Source organism: Fundulus heteroclitus, unplaced genomic scaffold (assembly GCF_011125445.2).
Source record: "Fundulus heteroclitus isolate FHET01 unplaced genomic scaffold, MU-UCD_Fhet_4.1 scaffold_44, whole genome shotgun sequence".
In the NCBI taxonomy this organism is placed as follows: Eukaryota; Metazoa; Chordata; class Actinopteri; order Cyprinodontiformes; family Fundulidae; genus Fundulus; species Fundulus heteroclitus.
The window spans coordinates 2552688-2568739 of NW_023396857.1; the positions used below are offsets into that span (position 1 = coordinate 2552688).

A 16052-nucleotide genomic window follows, 5' to 3' on the forward strand; every position below is an offset into this window, starting at 1 on the left:
TTAAATTCTCCAAACTCAACCTGAAGTCCTGGGTTTCTTTGTGCGGCTAAAGAAATATCCGGGTCAGAACCCGAGTCAGAACCCCGGTCAGAACCCGGGTCAGGACAGGACGGGCAGACGGATTGTTAAACGCTTCCATCAAACCTCTGGACCTCCCAGACGTGTCCTGGAAGGTCCGATAACCGCTGGAACCGCTGGAACGGCTGGAGCGACCCGGTCTGGGAGCGCCGGTATCAACGTGGCGTCGGCCTGAGAGCTCGGGGTTAAAAGTCCGCTGGAAACATTCCTGCGCTAACATGAAATTATTTCCCTCTAAGTGAATCTGATGGGCTTTCTGGGCCCGGCAGAACAATCGGACCCATTCACCCTCCCCTCGCCTCCGTCCCGGTCCTGAAGAACACGCCTTGTCCGTCCAAACGGGCCATCTCCACCCAACAATGGTCCGCTGTGGGCTTCCAGGAACCAGAACAGGCGTGGGGTTCTGAAGAGTTTCTGTCCCTGAAGGAGAGGAAGTGAGGATCGGGTCGGTTCCGACACCTCAAAGCGAGAAACAATGCAACTGCTGTTCTCAGTTTGACAGCTTTTCTTTCAAAGCTGCAGAGATTTAGAGGCTTCGCTTGATCTCGTATAACCTGAAAACTCAGGAAAACCACAGAGGAACACCCTCCCAGAACCTCCCAGAACCTTCCAGAACCTCCCAGAACCTTCCAGAACCTCCCAGAACCTCCGGTCTTACTCTGGACACATTTAAAAACTGCAGTAAACCCAGATTTTTCTCCAGTATTCTTCCATCGTTTTTATTTGTCGTTGTCGCTAAAACTCAAACTGGGCCGGTGCTGATGGTTCTGGACGGTTCTCTGCTGGACCCACAGATCAGCGGACATGAAGCGGTTCTGAGCAGCTCAGCAGCTTTAATCTGATCAATGATTCTGTGATCGATTGGTTGGACCTTTTCTTTGACTGTGGCCACCTTCAGCGCTCACCGAGCCTCGGGTCCCGGTACCACAGAACCCTGGTGGTACCGCTTAGATCGGGTCATCTGCTGTGGTTCATTAATAAAGACGCTGTTATTTCCTCTGGATGATACAAACGGTCCAGAACCGGACTGTTCTGAAGCGGTCGGCCCAAACAGAACCGTTACCGGTTCTGCTTCCTTCCTGCTGAGCCCCTCCAGGAAAAACAGGAAGACGTTAAAACTCAGCCGCTTGATTTCTTTCATTTTATTCGTTTAGAAAAACAGGAAAATTCTGAAGATTCAGGATCATTTTTCTCTTCATTTACAAAAAAATCATTTAAAAAAAGGGAAATGTTCAGTATGAAAAATAGTATTTTTAATCAGATTTAACAAATATTTTATCTTCCTGACGGGAATCTCTCCCTGAGACAAATTCAATGTTTGAATTTCAAAAACTCTAAATGTGCAGATTTGATTAAGAAAACGAGGCTGAAGGCAGAAAAACGAGCAGAGGTCCGTTTTTCTGCCTTCAGCCTCAACTTAACGGCTGTGAGGGACGGCGGGAAAACAACCAGGAAGTCTGATTCCAGCAAGTTTTCCACAACATCCCATCAGGTTCTGAACCCAAAGATCCAAACAGACGCCCCCGGGTTTAAAGGAGGAGCGCGCTGACCCGGTTCAGGTCTCTGCAGACTGAACCCAACAACCTGGTTCCATGAAACCGTCCCCAGCGCCGTCAAACTGACTCCGCCCCCTAAAACAACTCCCATGATGCAACTGATTCAGTACAAGACGCGTCGTTTACATCCGTCAGTAAATGTTTACATGCAGATGGACCAAGAGGACGGCTGACTGTCTTCAAACTGGGTCGCTCAGAACTGCAGATGCATGGGTGTCCTGCAGAAGAAGCAGGAACCCAACTGGCTGCTTTACAGAACAAAACGTTAAATCATGTTTTCTCTGTCTGGGTGATACAGAACTATCTGGACCCAAAAGTCCTGCAGAACATTTACATCAGGTTCTAACAGAACATTTACATCAGGTTCTAACAGAACATTTACATCAGGTTCTAGCTTTCCGCTGCCAACCGGACGTCTGCAGAAGTCCGGCTGCTGCAGATCTCTATCAGGAACCTGCAGACGGGAAGAATCCCAGGAGGAAAACGGGCTTCAGGGGAACCTGGAGAAGACGGACCGGTCCGTTTGGATCTTTGGGTTCAAACCGCAGCAGCAGGAACGTTGCATCTAACCCAGAAATGACGGTCGGACCGGGCGCTGCGCTGTGAAGCCTGAACGGCAGAAACTAAAGGACCGCAGTTCAGTTTCAGGAGGACCAGAACCGACCACCAGGAGGAGAAGGTGGTTCCAGCGGGTCGCTGAGCCGGGCTTCAGGTCGGCGGGGGCCCGTTGACGTAGTTGAGGGTGAGGTGGAAGGAGCGCGGCATCCTGCTGCTCCGCTGGCAGGGAGGCTCAGAGGCCACCCAGACCAGGCTGGCCAGCAGAGCCAGCACCGCCGCCAGGAGGAGGTAGAGGAGCGCTGATGAAGAGGAGGGTCTGCTGCTGGAGGCGAACACAGCAGGAACAGGTTCTGGTTCTGGTTCTGATTCTGTTCATTCAGCAGAGATAAAAAGGAGAGCAGCTTTCTCACCTCCGCTCAGACAGACGCTGCTCCTCATCCTCACAGCACAGCAGCTCATCTTCATCCTGAGGAGCACAAAGAAAATGCTGCCAGGATGCAGATCCTCTGATGAACACCACACGCTGCCAGGCTTCCTGCTGACAGCCAACCCGCAGGGCGCACTCACCTGTACAGGTGACGGCAGGTAACCAGCACCGGCTTCTCCTTCCAGGCCCCACGAAGATCCCGACGGCGCAGGAAGAGGAAGGCGCCTCTGGTTCAGAGCGTCAGCGTGGAGTCCGTCCTCACCGTGCTGAACACATGGAGGCATGCAGAAATGTAAAGCCCTGATTGGACGGATTCTAACAGGCAGACTGACCCTGATTGGACGGATTCTAACGGGTAGACTGACCCTGATTGGACAGATTCTAACGGGTAGACTGACCCTGATTGGACAGATTCTAACGGGTAGACTGACCCTGATTGGACAGATTCTAACGGGTAGACTGACCCTGATTGGACAGATTCTAACGGGTAGACTGACCCTGATTGGACAGATTCTAACGGGTAGACTGACTCTGATTGGACAGATTCTAACGGGCAGACTGACTCTGATTGGACAGATTCTAACGGGCAGACTGACCCTGATTGGACGGATTCTAACGAGCAGACTGACTCTGATTGGACAGATTCTAACGGGTAGACTGACCCTGATTGGACAGATTCTAACGGGTAGACTGACCCTGATTGGACAGATTCTAACGGGTAGACTGACCCTGATTGGACAGATTCTAACGGGTAGACTGACCCTGATTGGACAGATTCTAACGGGTAGACTGACCCTGATTGGACAGATTCTAACGGGTAGACTGACCCTGATTGGACAGATTCTAACGGGTAGACTGACCCTGATTGGACAGATTCTAACGGGTAGACTGACCCTGATTGGACAGATTCTAACGGGTAGACTGACCCTGATTGGACAGATTCTAACAGGCAGACTGACCCTGATTGGACGGATTCTAACGGGCAGACTGACCCTGATTGGACGGATTCTAACGGGCAGACTGACCCTGATTGGACAGATTCTAACGGTTGGACTGATTGGACAGATTTCAGCCTAATGCATCTAAGCAATGATTGTGTAATCTCCTGCTGATTCAGTGTGGTTAGTAACTAAACAGATCAGTTATAAGTAGTAGTAGTGCTGGATCAGGGCCCGTCCCATACTGGTATTGCTGCAACACTAATTATAAGTGAGCTGATTTAAATGTTGGACACTTGATGTGGAGACAGAACCAATAATCCTGAATGAACCTGACAAACACTGACAGCCTCTACTTCTTTGGACTCATGACGTGTTTTGTGTCAGTGTTGCTGGAAGAACCGTCTCCTGAGAGATAATCCTCTGGGCTCATCAGATAAATAATCCCATAGCCTCAGCAGTCCCTTAGGATGATGCTTCCACCTCCGTACCAGAACGATTTATTCAACACTCATCCTCCTCCAAGTACAACAGCGTAAGTTATGTTACATAGATGGTTTATGATCCTCCTCACCCCACCAGACCTGGCATGGAGATCCATCCTGAGGGTGACCGATGAACCGACACCTGCCTGAACATTTCTGCCGCCGCTGAGCCGCCGCTGGTTTCATTCATTGACCAGGATACAAAAAGACAAAATCTGGAATTTCTCCATTTCTCCTTTCAAACACTCGACCATGAACACGTTCACAGATGGTGGGACACCAAATGAAACCAACGGCCTCTTCCTTCAGCCATCACTGGGTTTTATACACATGGCAGCCATATTGGATTTGGAGATCTGGGTTGGTGGGAAACAGAGTTACCAAGATGATGGAGTCCTAGCTGATTGGGTGTGTACAAACGAGCGGCACCAAAGGACTTCCTGACTGGATGTTCCTCATGAGAACAACAAAGTCTGGAAATGTTTCCTGCAGAAAGCAGAACTACGGAAGCCTGAATGTCCCATGAAGGTGTGACCATGAGGACAAGCCTTCAGGTGTAATGTCACCAGACAATAGGAACGAGTTGAGAAGAACTGATGAGAAAAAACGCTTTCTTTAGATTTCCTTCTCTACAACAATCCACTAATTAGGAACCAGAACCAGAACCATCCAGTTAAATCAGGCCAAAGACATCAAAGCATCACAGATCATGTCTTCATGCAGAGTCCAGCCTGAAACCAGTAAACATTTACTGGCTGGTGTCAGAAATTATTCTGGATTATATGTCCTGGTCAACTTTGATCAGAACATCTGCAAAAAGCAAAAATGTCCTTCAAGAAGAAGAAGAAGATGATCTGGGCTGGTTTAAAACCACAGAAGGAGGGAAAGAGGCCAGAGAGTTCCTCTCAAAGCAGACCTGATGCCTAAATCTGGACTTTATGGATTCTTCCTGTGATCGCAGCGCTGCAGCAGCGAGAGGAGAACAGCTAGATGCTTTCAGCCGTACCGAGCGACTGATCAGAAATCTGACCCAGGAACCGTTTAATGGTTCCTACCCTCAGGATCTGGACCCTGAAACTGGAAAAGCTCCTCTGTGATCAGAACCAGACAGCCGGTCCAGGACCAGAGCACCATCTGTGGGCTCCGGCTCATTCACAACTTCAACCAAGCAGCAGAAGATCAGCGAGGTTTAATGAGCCGTGAACAGAACCGGTCATATAACCAGAACCGGATCGACCCAGAACTCAAAGACTAAACTGGAGTCAAGCACAAACTGAGACGGTTTCAGGATCTCAACTAAATCTATGCGGTCCAAAACCTGTAGGTTAGGATCAGGGTCCAGACGGCTCAGGAACCCACTCAGCGTCTGAACCACAGCCCAAACAGAACCGGCTGATCCAAACCAAGGTGATGGTCCAGTCCGATCCAGAGATCCAGCCTTCATTATCAGAACATCATCAGAACCAACACTGGACACTGAGCAGGTTGGGTTTAAGGTCCGGTTCAAACCCAAACTGGCTCCACCATTTAGGGTTAAATCAGAACCCGTTTCAGAACCGGCACACATGCCGTCGGATCACTGCGTAAACCCACCTTCACGTCTCCGTCTGTCTGCACCGCTCTGGAACAGGAAGTGGCGTTCTCTGCAGGGGCGGAGCTTTGGACCCTCAGCCACGCCGTGACCCGCCCACCGTCGAACCTCATTGGCTGGTTGAGGTCTCCTTCAGGAGTGGAGGCGGTCCATTGGTCCTCCTCCTGCCTGGTGGCCCCAGGTGAGAACAAAGCTGGTTCTGTGCGGTCCGTCCATTCCTGAGGACTCTGCAGAGAAGAACTCTAGGTTAAGGTCCAGATTTGAGGCTGTTTTAAAGGTTTTTTACCAGACAGTCACGGCGCTTCATACATTTATGAACAGAAATATCAGATTTTTATAATGCGCTCTTTGACAAGCGGCTCCAGAACCGAACCACAGTTCTGGTTTCAGCTCTGCACCAAAGTTTCCACACAGCTCCTAAAATCTTTGACCACTTCCTCTCAGACGCAACGGATTAGAGTCGCCGCCTCAAAACCAAACTCTGCATCATTTCACGCAGCTTCAGACAGAAATATACCAGACGTGACCTTTGGTTGCGTCACCTCAGCAGGTCTACAGCCTGCCTGAGGACCTGCAGCCTCTAAGGTCCCACTGAAAGCTCCAGCAGAAGGTCTTTGCTCCTCAGGGTGAACGCAGGCGTTTCCACACCAGCAGTAACTTCACTGATTCATCTTTAATGATCTCACACTAAAAAACTGAAGGAATGCAACCTGAGAACATCTATGGAGCTCCTCTGAGGTTCTCCAGGTCTGGACGGTCCCTGAAGGAGGTTTAGAACCTGATGGACCATTTCTGGGCTGATGTGACCTCATGTTCCTGCTGAACATTTCCATGCTCTCCAACTGGACCCCACAGCATCACACATCCTCCATCCTCCATCCAATCAATTATTAATAATTTTATGTTTTTTTCCACTGGTAAAAATCGTACGTTTTTCACAGGAAGCGGCTGAGTTAACGTTTGAGTCAGCACAATAATTTACAACCAGGATATTTGACCAGAACTTTTTTAAAGGTGTCCTAAAACACTTTTAAACGGACACCCTGCAGCCAATCAGAATTGAGGATTCACTCAGACTGTGGTATAATTAAAAATGACAACATGTTTCTTACAGTAGATCTTTATAAAAAATTATAACTTGTCTTTATTGAAAAGATCACAACATTTGCGGCTCTGAACGAGTTTCATTTTTCTTAACTGGGGGCAAAATGTCTTTTTGGATGGTAAAGTCTGCAGATATCATGATTGACGGTTTGGACTAAAGCTGTTTTCCTGAAGGATGAAGATCAGCACTCCCGTTCTCTTGTCTTACCCATTTTGAAGAGTGGCTGAGAAAAATGGATCTCTGTCACATTTGCACCCCAAAGAAACAGAAACTTATGCATTATTAATTAAAATTACATTAAAAACCTAAAATCAAACTTAAAAATCCTTTAGTGAAATGTATTTTATGGAATTATCAGGAAATATTCAGATATAATTACAGGGATTTGTCCTCTGCTGATCAGATGCACTTAGATGTGCGATTCTGCTGCTGCAGTAACAGATGAATTCATCTTTACGTTTCTAAACCAGCAAAGAAAGATGTTGTAAACATAAATAATATAAAATGAGGAAGACTTTAAGTCGGAGCGGCGTTTTGTCTCAGATTAACACCAAGGCGGCAGCAGTTTGATGTTCCTGTGCAGATCCAATAACCGACATTTCCCCTTTGATTTCTTTTGCTTTGGTTATAAAGTTCAGGATCATTTAACTCACCAGAGCTGCTTCCTGGTTGGTGATGTCAGCAGTGATGTCAGCGCTGATGTCAGAGCGAGAGTCAAAGGAGCTGAGGTAGCTCATCCTCTTGGTCTCCTCTCTGTGACACAGACCTGCAGAGAAGGAAAAACAAGAAGAACCCTGGTGGCGTCTGCAGACTTCAGTGAGACGGGTTGAGTAAAGCCTGGGGCCTGGTGCCCCCCCCCCCTACCCCACCCCACCCCACCCCGCCTGTTTAAATACCCGGATAAAACGGTCAGTGAAGTTCCCGTCTGGGAGAAAACCTCCCGGTCTACATAAGCTAACATGCTAGCTGTTAGCGTGACGCACACGTCCATGCTGCGCCCCTCCTTGGAGCTGCAGGACGTAGCCGTCCTCCTGAAACCCAGCAGGACACCTAGCGCCAGGTTAGCTCCTTTTCTGGGGAAAACTCTGGATCCAAAAACACACCAGGAGCCACTGACATCACAGACTTGTTATCAGACCACTCAGGTCTTCTGGCTCCAGCCTGCTCTGCAGAACCAGAACCAGAACCAGACATGGAGAAGCAGCATTTAGTTCCTATGCTCCACTAATCTGGAACAAACTCCCAGAAAACTGGAAATCAGCAGAAACTCTGAGTTCCTTTAATGTTTAAAGAGCTGCCTTTAAACATTAATGTTTTAGTTTGTCTGATAGATCTACCTGCTGCTATGGTTCCACTGAGACGGTTTATTTTCTGATGTTCTCCTCTTCAGCACTTTGAATTGTCTTGTTACTGAAATGTGCTACAGATAAACTTCCTTTTTCACATGATATTTCTTAAAAATAAGGTTACTGCCGGGTTCAGCCCTGTGGGAGGGCGCTCCCAGAGCTGTGAAGGTGGAGAACATCCACCTTCACAGGAACACCACGGACCCTCCAGGAGGAGCTGGAGAACGTCACTAGACCGAGGACCTTTGGGTTCCCAGTAGACCTGAGAGACACGGTGAAGCTTCCTACCTGTGCAGGCGCTGAAGTACGAAGAGTCTGCGTCGTCATGAGAGACCGAGCGGCCGATGTCCACCGAGGGGTCCCACTCCAGCCCCAAGTGCTCATGGGTAGGAGAGGACGGGGAGGACGGAGGAGGCGAGGGTGGACGGGACAGCTGGGTCGGTGCTGGGCTCACAGACGGCCTGACATCTGCTGTTTGGAGAAAGATCTCTGTGTTTTTTGGTCAAGCTAACAGCTAGAGTCGCTGGAGATGAGGTTCACCTCTGAGTGGAGCTGGAACAGAAGCGAGGTCCAGGTGGTTTTTCTCAAAGACTCCGTCTTCATGCACAGATTCTGAGGGACAGCCAGAGTCTGAGGCCCGGGACAGAATCCAGTCCTCCTCAAAGACCTGCAGGAGAAATCATCATCATCATCAGCGCTGATTCAGATGTTTCAGGAACATTTAGAGCCACAAGTAAAAACTACAAGGTACGCCAGCCCAGTCCTAATTTAATTGGTCCATTATGTGATTAACAGTCCCAGTGATTGAACCTTCCAGTCTGGACTCTTTGAAGCTTGTTAACGGCAGACAGACCATGAATGGATGCTTTACTGATGAAGCTGAGCCACCTGTGGTTTACTTTCCAGCACCAGACCTCGTTTACTCCACGTTTCTCCCAGACTAACGAGCTACCTCCCTGTAATCAACGGGCTCACACTCCCAGTTTCAGGACAAAACGGCCCCCGGCGATCTGCGTGAAGCGCTCGGTGAGGCCAGTGAGGAGGAGAGCTAGGTTTACCAGTCTCATGCTGAGGAGCCGCGTGTGAGTCCGAGCGATGTTGTTGTAGACGTAGCTGCAGCGACGCAGCAGCTCCAGCAGGCGGCGCTCCACCGTCTGCGCGTCGGCGGCCTCGCAGCGCTGGATCAGCTCCTCGCCACGCTGCAGCAGGTCGTTCACACGGCCCGAGTTCTCACACACCGACTGCTGGAAGGACTGAGCAGACAGACGGGAAGGACTGAGCAGACAGACGGGCAGGACTGAGCAGACAGACAGGCAGGACTGAGCAGACAGACAGGAAGGACTGAGCAGACAGACGGGTCACTCAGACTGAATCCACATCAGCTGCAGAAAATGATGCTGAGACGGGAACAGGAACCCGACTCATGATATCGCTGCCACACCACTAAAAGCAAACTTTTCTCCAGCTTCCTGCGGTCAGATCTTGGTCTCAGGTCCATCAGATAATGGAGAACGAACATGAACGGTTCTGGTTCAGCAGATAATGGAGAACGAACATGAACGGTTCTTGTTCAGCAGATAATGGAGAACGAACATGAATGGTTCTGGTCCATCAGATAATGGAGAACGAACATGAACGGTTCTGGTCCATCAGATAATGGAGAACGAACATGAACGGTTCTGGTCCATCAGATAATGGAGAACGAACATGAACGGTTCTGGTTCAGCAGATAATGGAGAACGAACATGAACGGTTCTGGTTCAGCAGATAATGGAGAACGAACATGAACGGTTCTGGTTCTGCAGACAGAAGGTCTGATCCCAGATCGTCTCTGGATCTCAGACAGCTGAGGGAACGTTCTGATGTTCTGTGAAGGAAACCATCTGAACGCTGCTGTTTTTCTCCCACAGCTAAAGAAGCACACACCTGAAGCTGCCGCAGCTTCTCACAGTTGTTTCCAGCCATGTGATCTATCTCCGTCAGACGAGCGTCCATGTCAGCCAACCAGAGCGCCAGCTCCTCCCGCTCCGCTTCAAAGTCCTCCCACTCTGAGACGAAGCGCTGACGGAGAAACGGCAGATCCAGCTTTTAATTCAAAATCAACTTTGTCTCAAAAGCCTTTAAATTGTGATTCTAAGACACGTGTAGAAGGATGTCTATTCATTTTCATCCTGTCAGATAATAGTGAATAAAAGGAGACGGTTTAGACGTGAGCAGGAGGTAAATCAATGAACCAGAGCTGACCTGCAGTCGTCCTGCAGTGGTCTCCAGTTTGGCCTTCACCTCGTCCCATCGGTGGCCGCATTCCCGAGCCGACGCCAGCAGCCGAGCCTGCATGGTCCCCTGAAAGATCCGGGTCAGGGTGCGGTTCCTCCGGGTCAGGCTGTCCAGCTGGATGAGCTGAGACCCCGCCTCACGTCGTAACCTCTGGACACCATCACAAAAAGAGCAGCATCATCAGCATCTACCCATCATGGCCATGGATGTTAAACCAGGGCGTTTAATTAGTTATTTAAAGCTTTTTTAACCATAATATAATGATGATAATTTGGTGCATAAGGTGTATCAAAAGAAGTCTGCCACAAATAAATCTTTTTAAAGTGCTGCAGGTTCTAAACTGTGTTTCTAACTTGATAAAAAGAAAAAGCAACAAGCCGAGCAGCTAACAGTGAAGTCAGAACCGTTAACATCCAGAACCGTTAACATCCAGAACCGTTAACATCCTGAACCGTTAACATCCAGAAACATTCAGAACCGTTAACATCCTGAACCGTTAACATCCAGAACCGTTAACATCCTGAACCATTCAGAACCGTTAACATCCTGAACCATTCAGAACCGTTAACATCCAGAACCATTCAGAACCGTTAACATCCTGAACCGTTAACATCCTGAACCGTTAACATCCAGAACCATTAACATCCAGAACCAGTCAGAACCGTTAACATCCAGAACCATTAACATCCAGAACCGTTAATATCCAGAACCGTTAACATCCTGAACCGTTAACATCCAGAACCATTAACATCCAGAACAATTAACATCCTGAACCATTAACATCCTGAACCATTCAGAACCGTTAACATCCAGATCCGTTAACATCCTGAACCGTTAACATCCAGAACCATTAACATCCAGAACAATTAACATCCTGAACCATTAACATCCTGAACCATTCAGAACCGTTAACATCCAGAACCGTTAACATCCAGATCCGTTAACATCCTGAACCATTAACATCCAGAACAATTAACATCCTGAACCATTAACATCCTGAACCATTCAGAACCGTTAACATCCAGAACCGTTAACATCCAGAACCGTTAACATCCAGAACCATTCAGAACCGTTAACATCCAGAACCGTTAACATCCAGAACCGTTAACATCCAGAACCGTTAACATCCAGATCCGTTAACATCCAGAACCATTAACATCCTGAACCATTAACATCCTGAACCATTCAGAACCGTTAACATCCAGAACCGTTAACATCCAGAACCGTTAACATCCAGAACCATCCAGAACCGTTAACATCCAGAACCGTTAACATCCAGATCCGTTAACATCCAGATCCGTTAACATCCAGAACAATTAACATCCTGAACCATTAACATCCTGAACCATTCAGAACCGTTAACATCCAGAACCGTTAACATCCAGAACCGTTAACATCCAGAACCATTCAGAACCGTTAACATCCAGAACCGTTAACATCCTGAACCGTTAACATCCAGAACCATTCAGAACCGTTAACATCCTGAACCATTCAGAACCGTTAACATCCTGAACCATTAACATCCAGAACCATTCAGAACCGTTAACATCCTGAACCATTCAGAACCGTTAACATCCTGAACCATTAACATCCAGAACCGTTAACATCCTGAACCGTTAACATCCAGAACCGTTAATATCCAGAACCGTTAACATCCAGAACCGTTAACATCCAGAACCGTTAACATCCAGAACCATTAACATCCAGAACCATTAACATCCAGAACCGTTAACATCCAGAACCGTTAACATCCAGAACCATTAAAATCCAGAACAGTTAACATCCAGAACCGTTAACATCCAGAACCGTTAACATCCTGAACCGTTAACATCCAGAACCATTCAGAACCGTTAACATCCTGAACCGTTAACATCCAGAACCGTTAACATCCTGAACCGTTAACATCCTGAACCATTAAAATCCAGAACCGTTAACATCCAGAACCATTCAGAACCGTTAACATCCTGAACCGTTAACATCCAGAACCGTTAACATCCTGAACCGTTAACATCCTGAACCGTTAACATCCAGAACCATTAAAATCCAGAACCATTAAAATCCAGAACCGTTAACATCCTGAACCGTTAACATCCTGAACCGTTAACATCCTGAACCGTTAACATCCTGAACCGTTAACATCCAGAACCGTTAACATCCAGAACCATTCAGAACCGTTAACATCCTGAACCGTTAACATCCTGAACCGTTAACATCCAGAACCATCCAGAACCGTTAACATCCAGAACCGTTAACATCCAGAACCGTTAACATCCAGAACCGTTAACATCCAGAACCGTTAACATCCTGAACCATTAACATCCTGAACCGTTATCATTCAGAACCGTTAACATCCTGAACCGTTAACATCCAGAACCATTAAAATCCAGAACCGTTAACATCCTGAACCGTTAACATCCTGAACCGTTAACATCCAGAACCATTCAGAACCGTTAACATCCTGAACCGTTAATATCCAGAACCGTTAACATCCAGAACCATTAACATCCAGAACCGTTAACATCCAGAACAATTAACATCCAGAACAATTAACATCCAGAACCGTTAACATCCAGAACCATTAAAATCCAGAACCATTAAAATCCAGAACCGTTAACATCCAGAACCGTTAACATCCAGAACCGTTAACATCCAGAACCGTTAACATCCTGAACCGTTAACATCCAGAACCATTCAGAACCGTTAACATCCTGAACCGTTAACATCCAGAACCGTTAACATCCTGAACCGTTAACATCCTGAACCGTTAACATCCTGAACCGTTAACATCCTGAACCGTTAACATCCTGAACCGTTAACATCCAGAACCGTTAACATCCAGAACCGTTAACATCCAGAACCGTTAACATCCAGAACAATTAACATCCAGAACCGTTAACATCCAGAACCATTAAAATCCAGAACCATTAAAATCCAGAACCGTTAACATCCAGAACCGTTAACATCCAGAACCGTTAACATCCTGAACCGTTAACATCCAGAACCATTCAGAACCGTTAACATCCTGAACCGTTAACATCCTGAACCGTTAACATCCAGAACCATTCAGAACCGTTAACATCCAGAACCGTTAACATCCAGAACCGTTAACATCCAGAACCGTTAACATCCTGAACCGTTAACATCCTGAACCGTTAACATCCTGAACCGTTAACATCCAGAACCGTTTACATCCAGAACCGTTAACATCCAGAACCATTCAGAACCGTTAACATCCAGAACCGTTAACATCCAGAACCGTTAACATCCTGAACCGTTAACATCCTGAACCGTTAACATCCAGAACCGTTATCATTCAGAACCGTTAACATCCTGAACCGTTAACATCCTGAACCGTTAACATCCTGAACCGTTAATATCCAGAACCGTTAACATCCAGAACCATTAACATCCTGAACCAGTCAGAACCGTTAACATCCAGAACCGTTAACATCCTGAACCGTTAACATCCTGAACCGTTAACATCCAGAACCGTTAACATCCAGAACCATTAACATCCTGAACCATTAACATCCAGAACCATTAACATCCTGAACCATTAACATCCAGAACCGTTAACATCCAGAACCGTTAACATCCAGAACAATTAACATCCAGAACCGTTAACATCCAGAACCATTAAAATCCAGAACCATTAACATCCAGAACCGTTAACATCCTGAACCGTTAACATCCAGAACCATTCAGAACCGTTAACATCCTGAACCGTTAACATCCAGAACCATTAACATCCAGAACCATTAACATCCAGAACCATTAACATCCTGAACCGTTAACATCCAGAACCATCCAGAACCGTTAACATCCAGAACCGTTAACATCCAGAACCATTAACATTGCCGGCAGTAAGTCGGACTCGTTTCCGGTGAGAGTTGGACTCCACCAAGGCTGCCCTTTGTCACCGATTCTGTTCATAACTTTTATGGACAGAATTTCTAGGCGCAGCCAAGGTGTTGAGGGGATCCGCTTTGGTGACCTTAGGATTGCGTCTCTGCTATTCGCGGATGACGTGGTCCTATTGGCTTCATCAGGGCGTGATCTACAGCTCTCACTGGAGCGGTTCGCAGCCGAGTGCGAAGCGGCCGGGATGAAAATCAGTGCCTCCAAATCCGAGACCATGGTCTTGAACCGGAAAAGGGTAGAGAGCCTTCTCCGGGTTGGGGAGAATGTGCTGCCCCTAGTGGAGGAGTTCAAGTATCTTGGGGTCTTGTTCACGAATGAGGGGAAGATGGAGCGGGAGATGGACAGGAGGATTGGTGCAGCATCTGCTGTGAAGCGGGCGCTGTACCGATCCGTTGTGGTAAAGAGAGAGCTGAGCCAAAAGGCGAAGCTCTGGATTTACCGCTCGATCTACGTTCCTACCCTCATCTATGGTCACGAGCTTTGGGTCGTGACCGAAAGAACGAGATCCCGGATACAAGCGGCTGAAATGAGTTTTCTCCGTAGTGTGTCTGGGCTCTCCCTTAGAGATAGGGTGAGGAGCTCAGTCATCCGGGGAGAACTCAGAGTAGAGCCGCTGCTCCTCCACGTCCAGAGGAGCCAGGTGAGGTGGCTCGGGCATCTGGTCAGGATGCCTCCTGGACGCCTCCCTGGTGAGGTGTTCCGGGCACGTCCCACCGGGAGGAGGCCCAGGGGAAGACCCAGGACACGCTGGAGGGACTATGTCTCCCGGCTGGCCTGGGAACGCCTTGGGGTTCCTCCTGAGGAGCTGGCCCAAGTGGCCGGGGAGAGGGACGTCTGGGCCTCCCTACTGAAGCTGCTACCCCCGCCACCCGACCCCGGATAAGCGGAAGACGGACGGACGGACGGACGGACCATTAACATTCAGAACCGTTAACATCCAGAACCGTTAACATCCTGCTCGTTCCTCCTCACCTCAAACTTGCCCAGCTCCTCCTTGGAGGCTCCGTAGGTCACGTGAGCGAGGTTCACCGAGCCGACGGCCCGCTCAGCCGACTGCAGCCAGCCATCCAGCCGGCCGTGTTCCTTCATAAACTCGTGCCAGAGCTCCCATTTCCTTTCCAACCTGCAGAGGAGCAGAGAAAACTCAAGTCCTGGGAACTTTCCTGAATGAAACAGTGGAGACCAGATTAAAGGCTCCAGCTGTGTGAGAAGAAGGATCAGATCAGGCGTTTGTGCACAAAATACAGCAGACATGGTCTGCAGCGTGAGCTGCGCCCACCTGAACAGTTACCTGCAACAATTAGCACATCTGCTGCCGGCCAATCAACTGATGGACGCAGTTTAAGGACAACTGTGAGCATCAAGAATAGTGAGCAAACTAGAATCACGTGATTAAAAGCTTTTATTCTCTAAAAATAAGGATAAAAAGGTTGAGGTTCCTCAAGTTAGACTGAGGGTTTCATTTGGCTGGTTCCTAACCTTCTGAAAGCAGTCAGAACCAGAACCGATACATTTATCTTTAAACTCAGAATGCTTCACACCTGATGCTTCGGCACCTTTGATCCTTTTTTTGAAGAGGGAACATGGTTTTTAATTCCAGGAGAGGAAACTCTGTTTTGCGATCCTTAGATTTGGTTGATCTGTTTTTTAATTTATCTGACCTGAAGACGTTTATACCATCAGTCATTACTTACATGAGGACCTGAAATTTTCTGAAGTGGTCACTAGGGAGAAGTCCGAGTTAATGAGAGAAGAATTCGTTCTTGCTGC

At 47.9% G+C, this 16052-nt stretch overlaps 1 protein-coding gene across 1 annotated transcript in view; it reads right to left on the bottom strand.

The window, feature by feature from the left end:
- Positions 1-1255: 1255 nt before the first annotated feature.
- si:ch211-137a8.2 (SPEC and KASH domain-containing protein) overlaps positions 1256-16052 on the bottom strand; it is a 29989-nt gene continuing 15192 nt past the window's right edge. Inside the window, exons 3-13 of the mRNA XM_036131583.1 lie at positions 15255-15405; positions 10329-10511; positions 10011-10145; positions 9143-9337; positions 8625-8751; positions 8373-8555; positions 7392-7504; positions 5636-5860; positions 2760-2885; positions 2603-2658; positions 1256-2514 (exon numbers count right to left, since the gene is read on the bottom strand). Of these exons, the coding sequence (XP_035987476.1) occupies positions 2343-2514; positions 2603-2658; positions 2760-2885; positions 5636-5860; positions 7392-7504; positions 8373-8555; positions 8625-8751; positions 9143-9337; positions 10011-10145; positions 10329-10511; positions 15255-15405 (1666 nt within the window). The 3' untranslated portion in view covers positions 1256-2342. The remainder of the gene's footprint in view (positions 2515-2602; positions 2659-2759; positions 2886-5635; positions 5861-7391; positions 7505-8372; positions 8556-8624; positions 8752-9142; positions 9338-10010; positions 10146-10328; positions 10512-15254; positions 15406-16052) is intronic.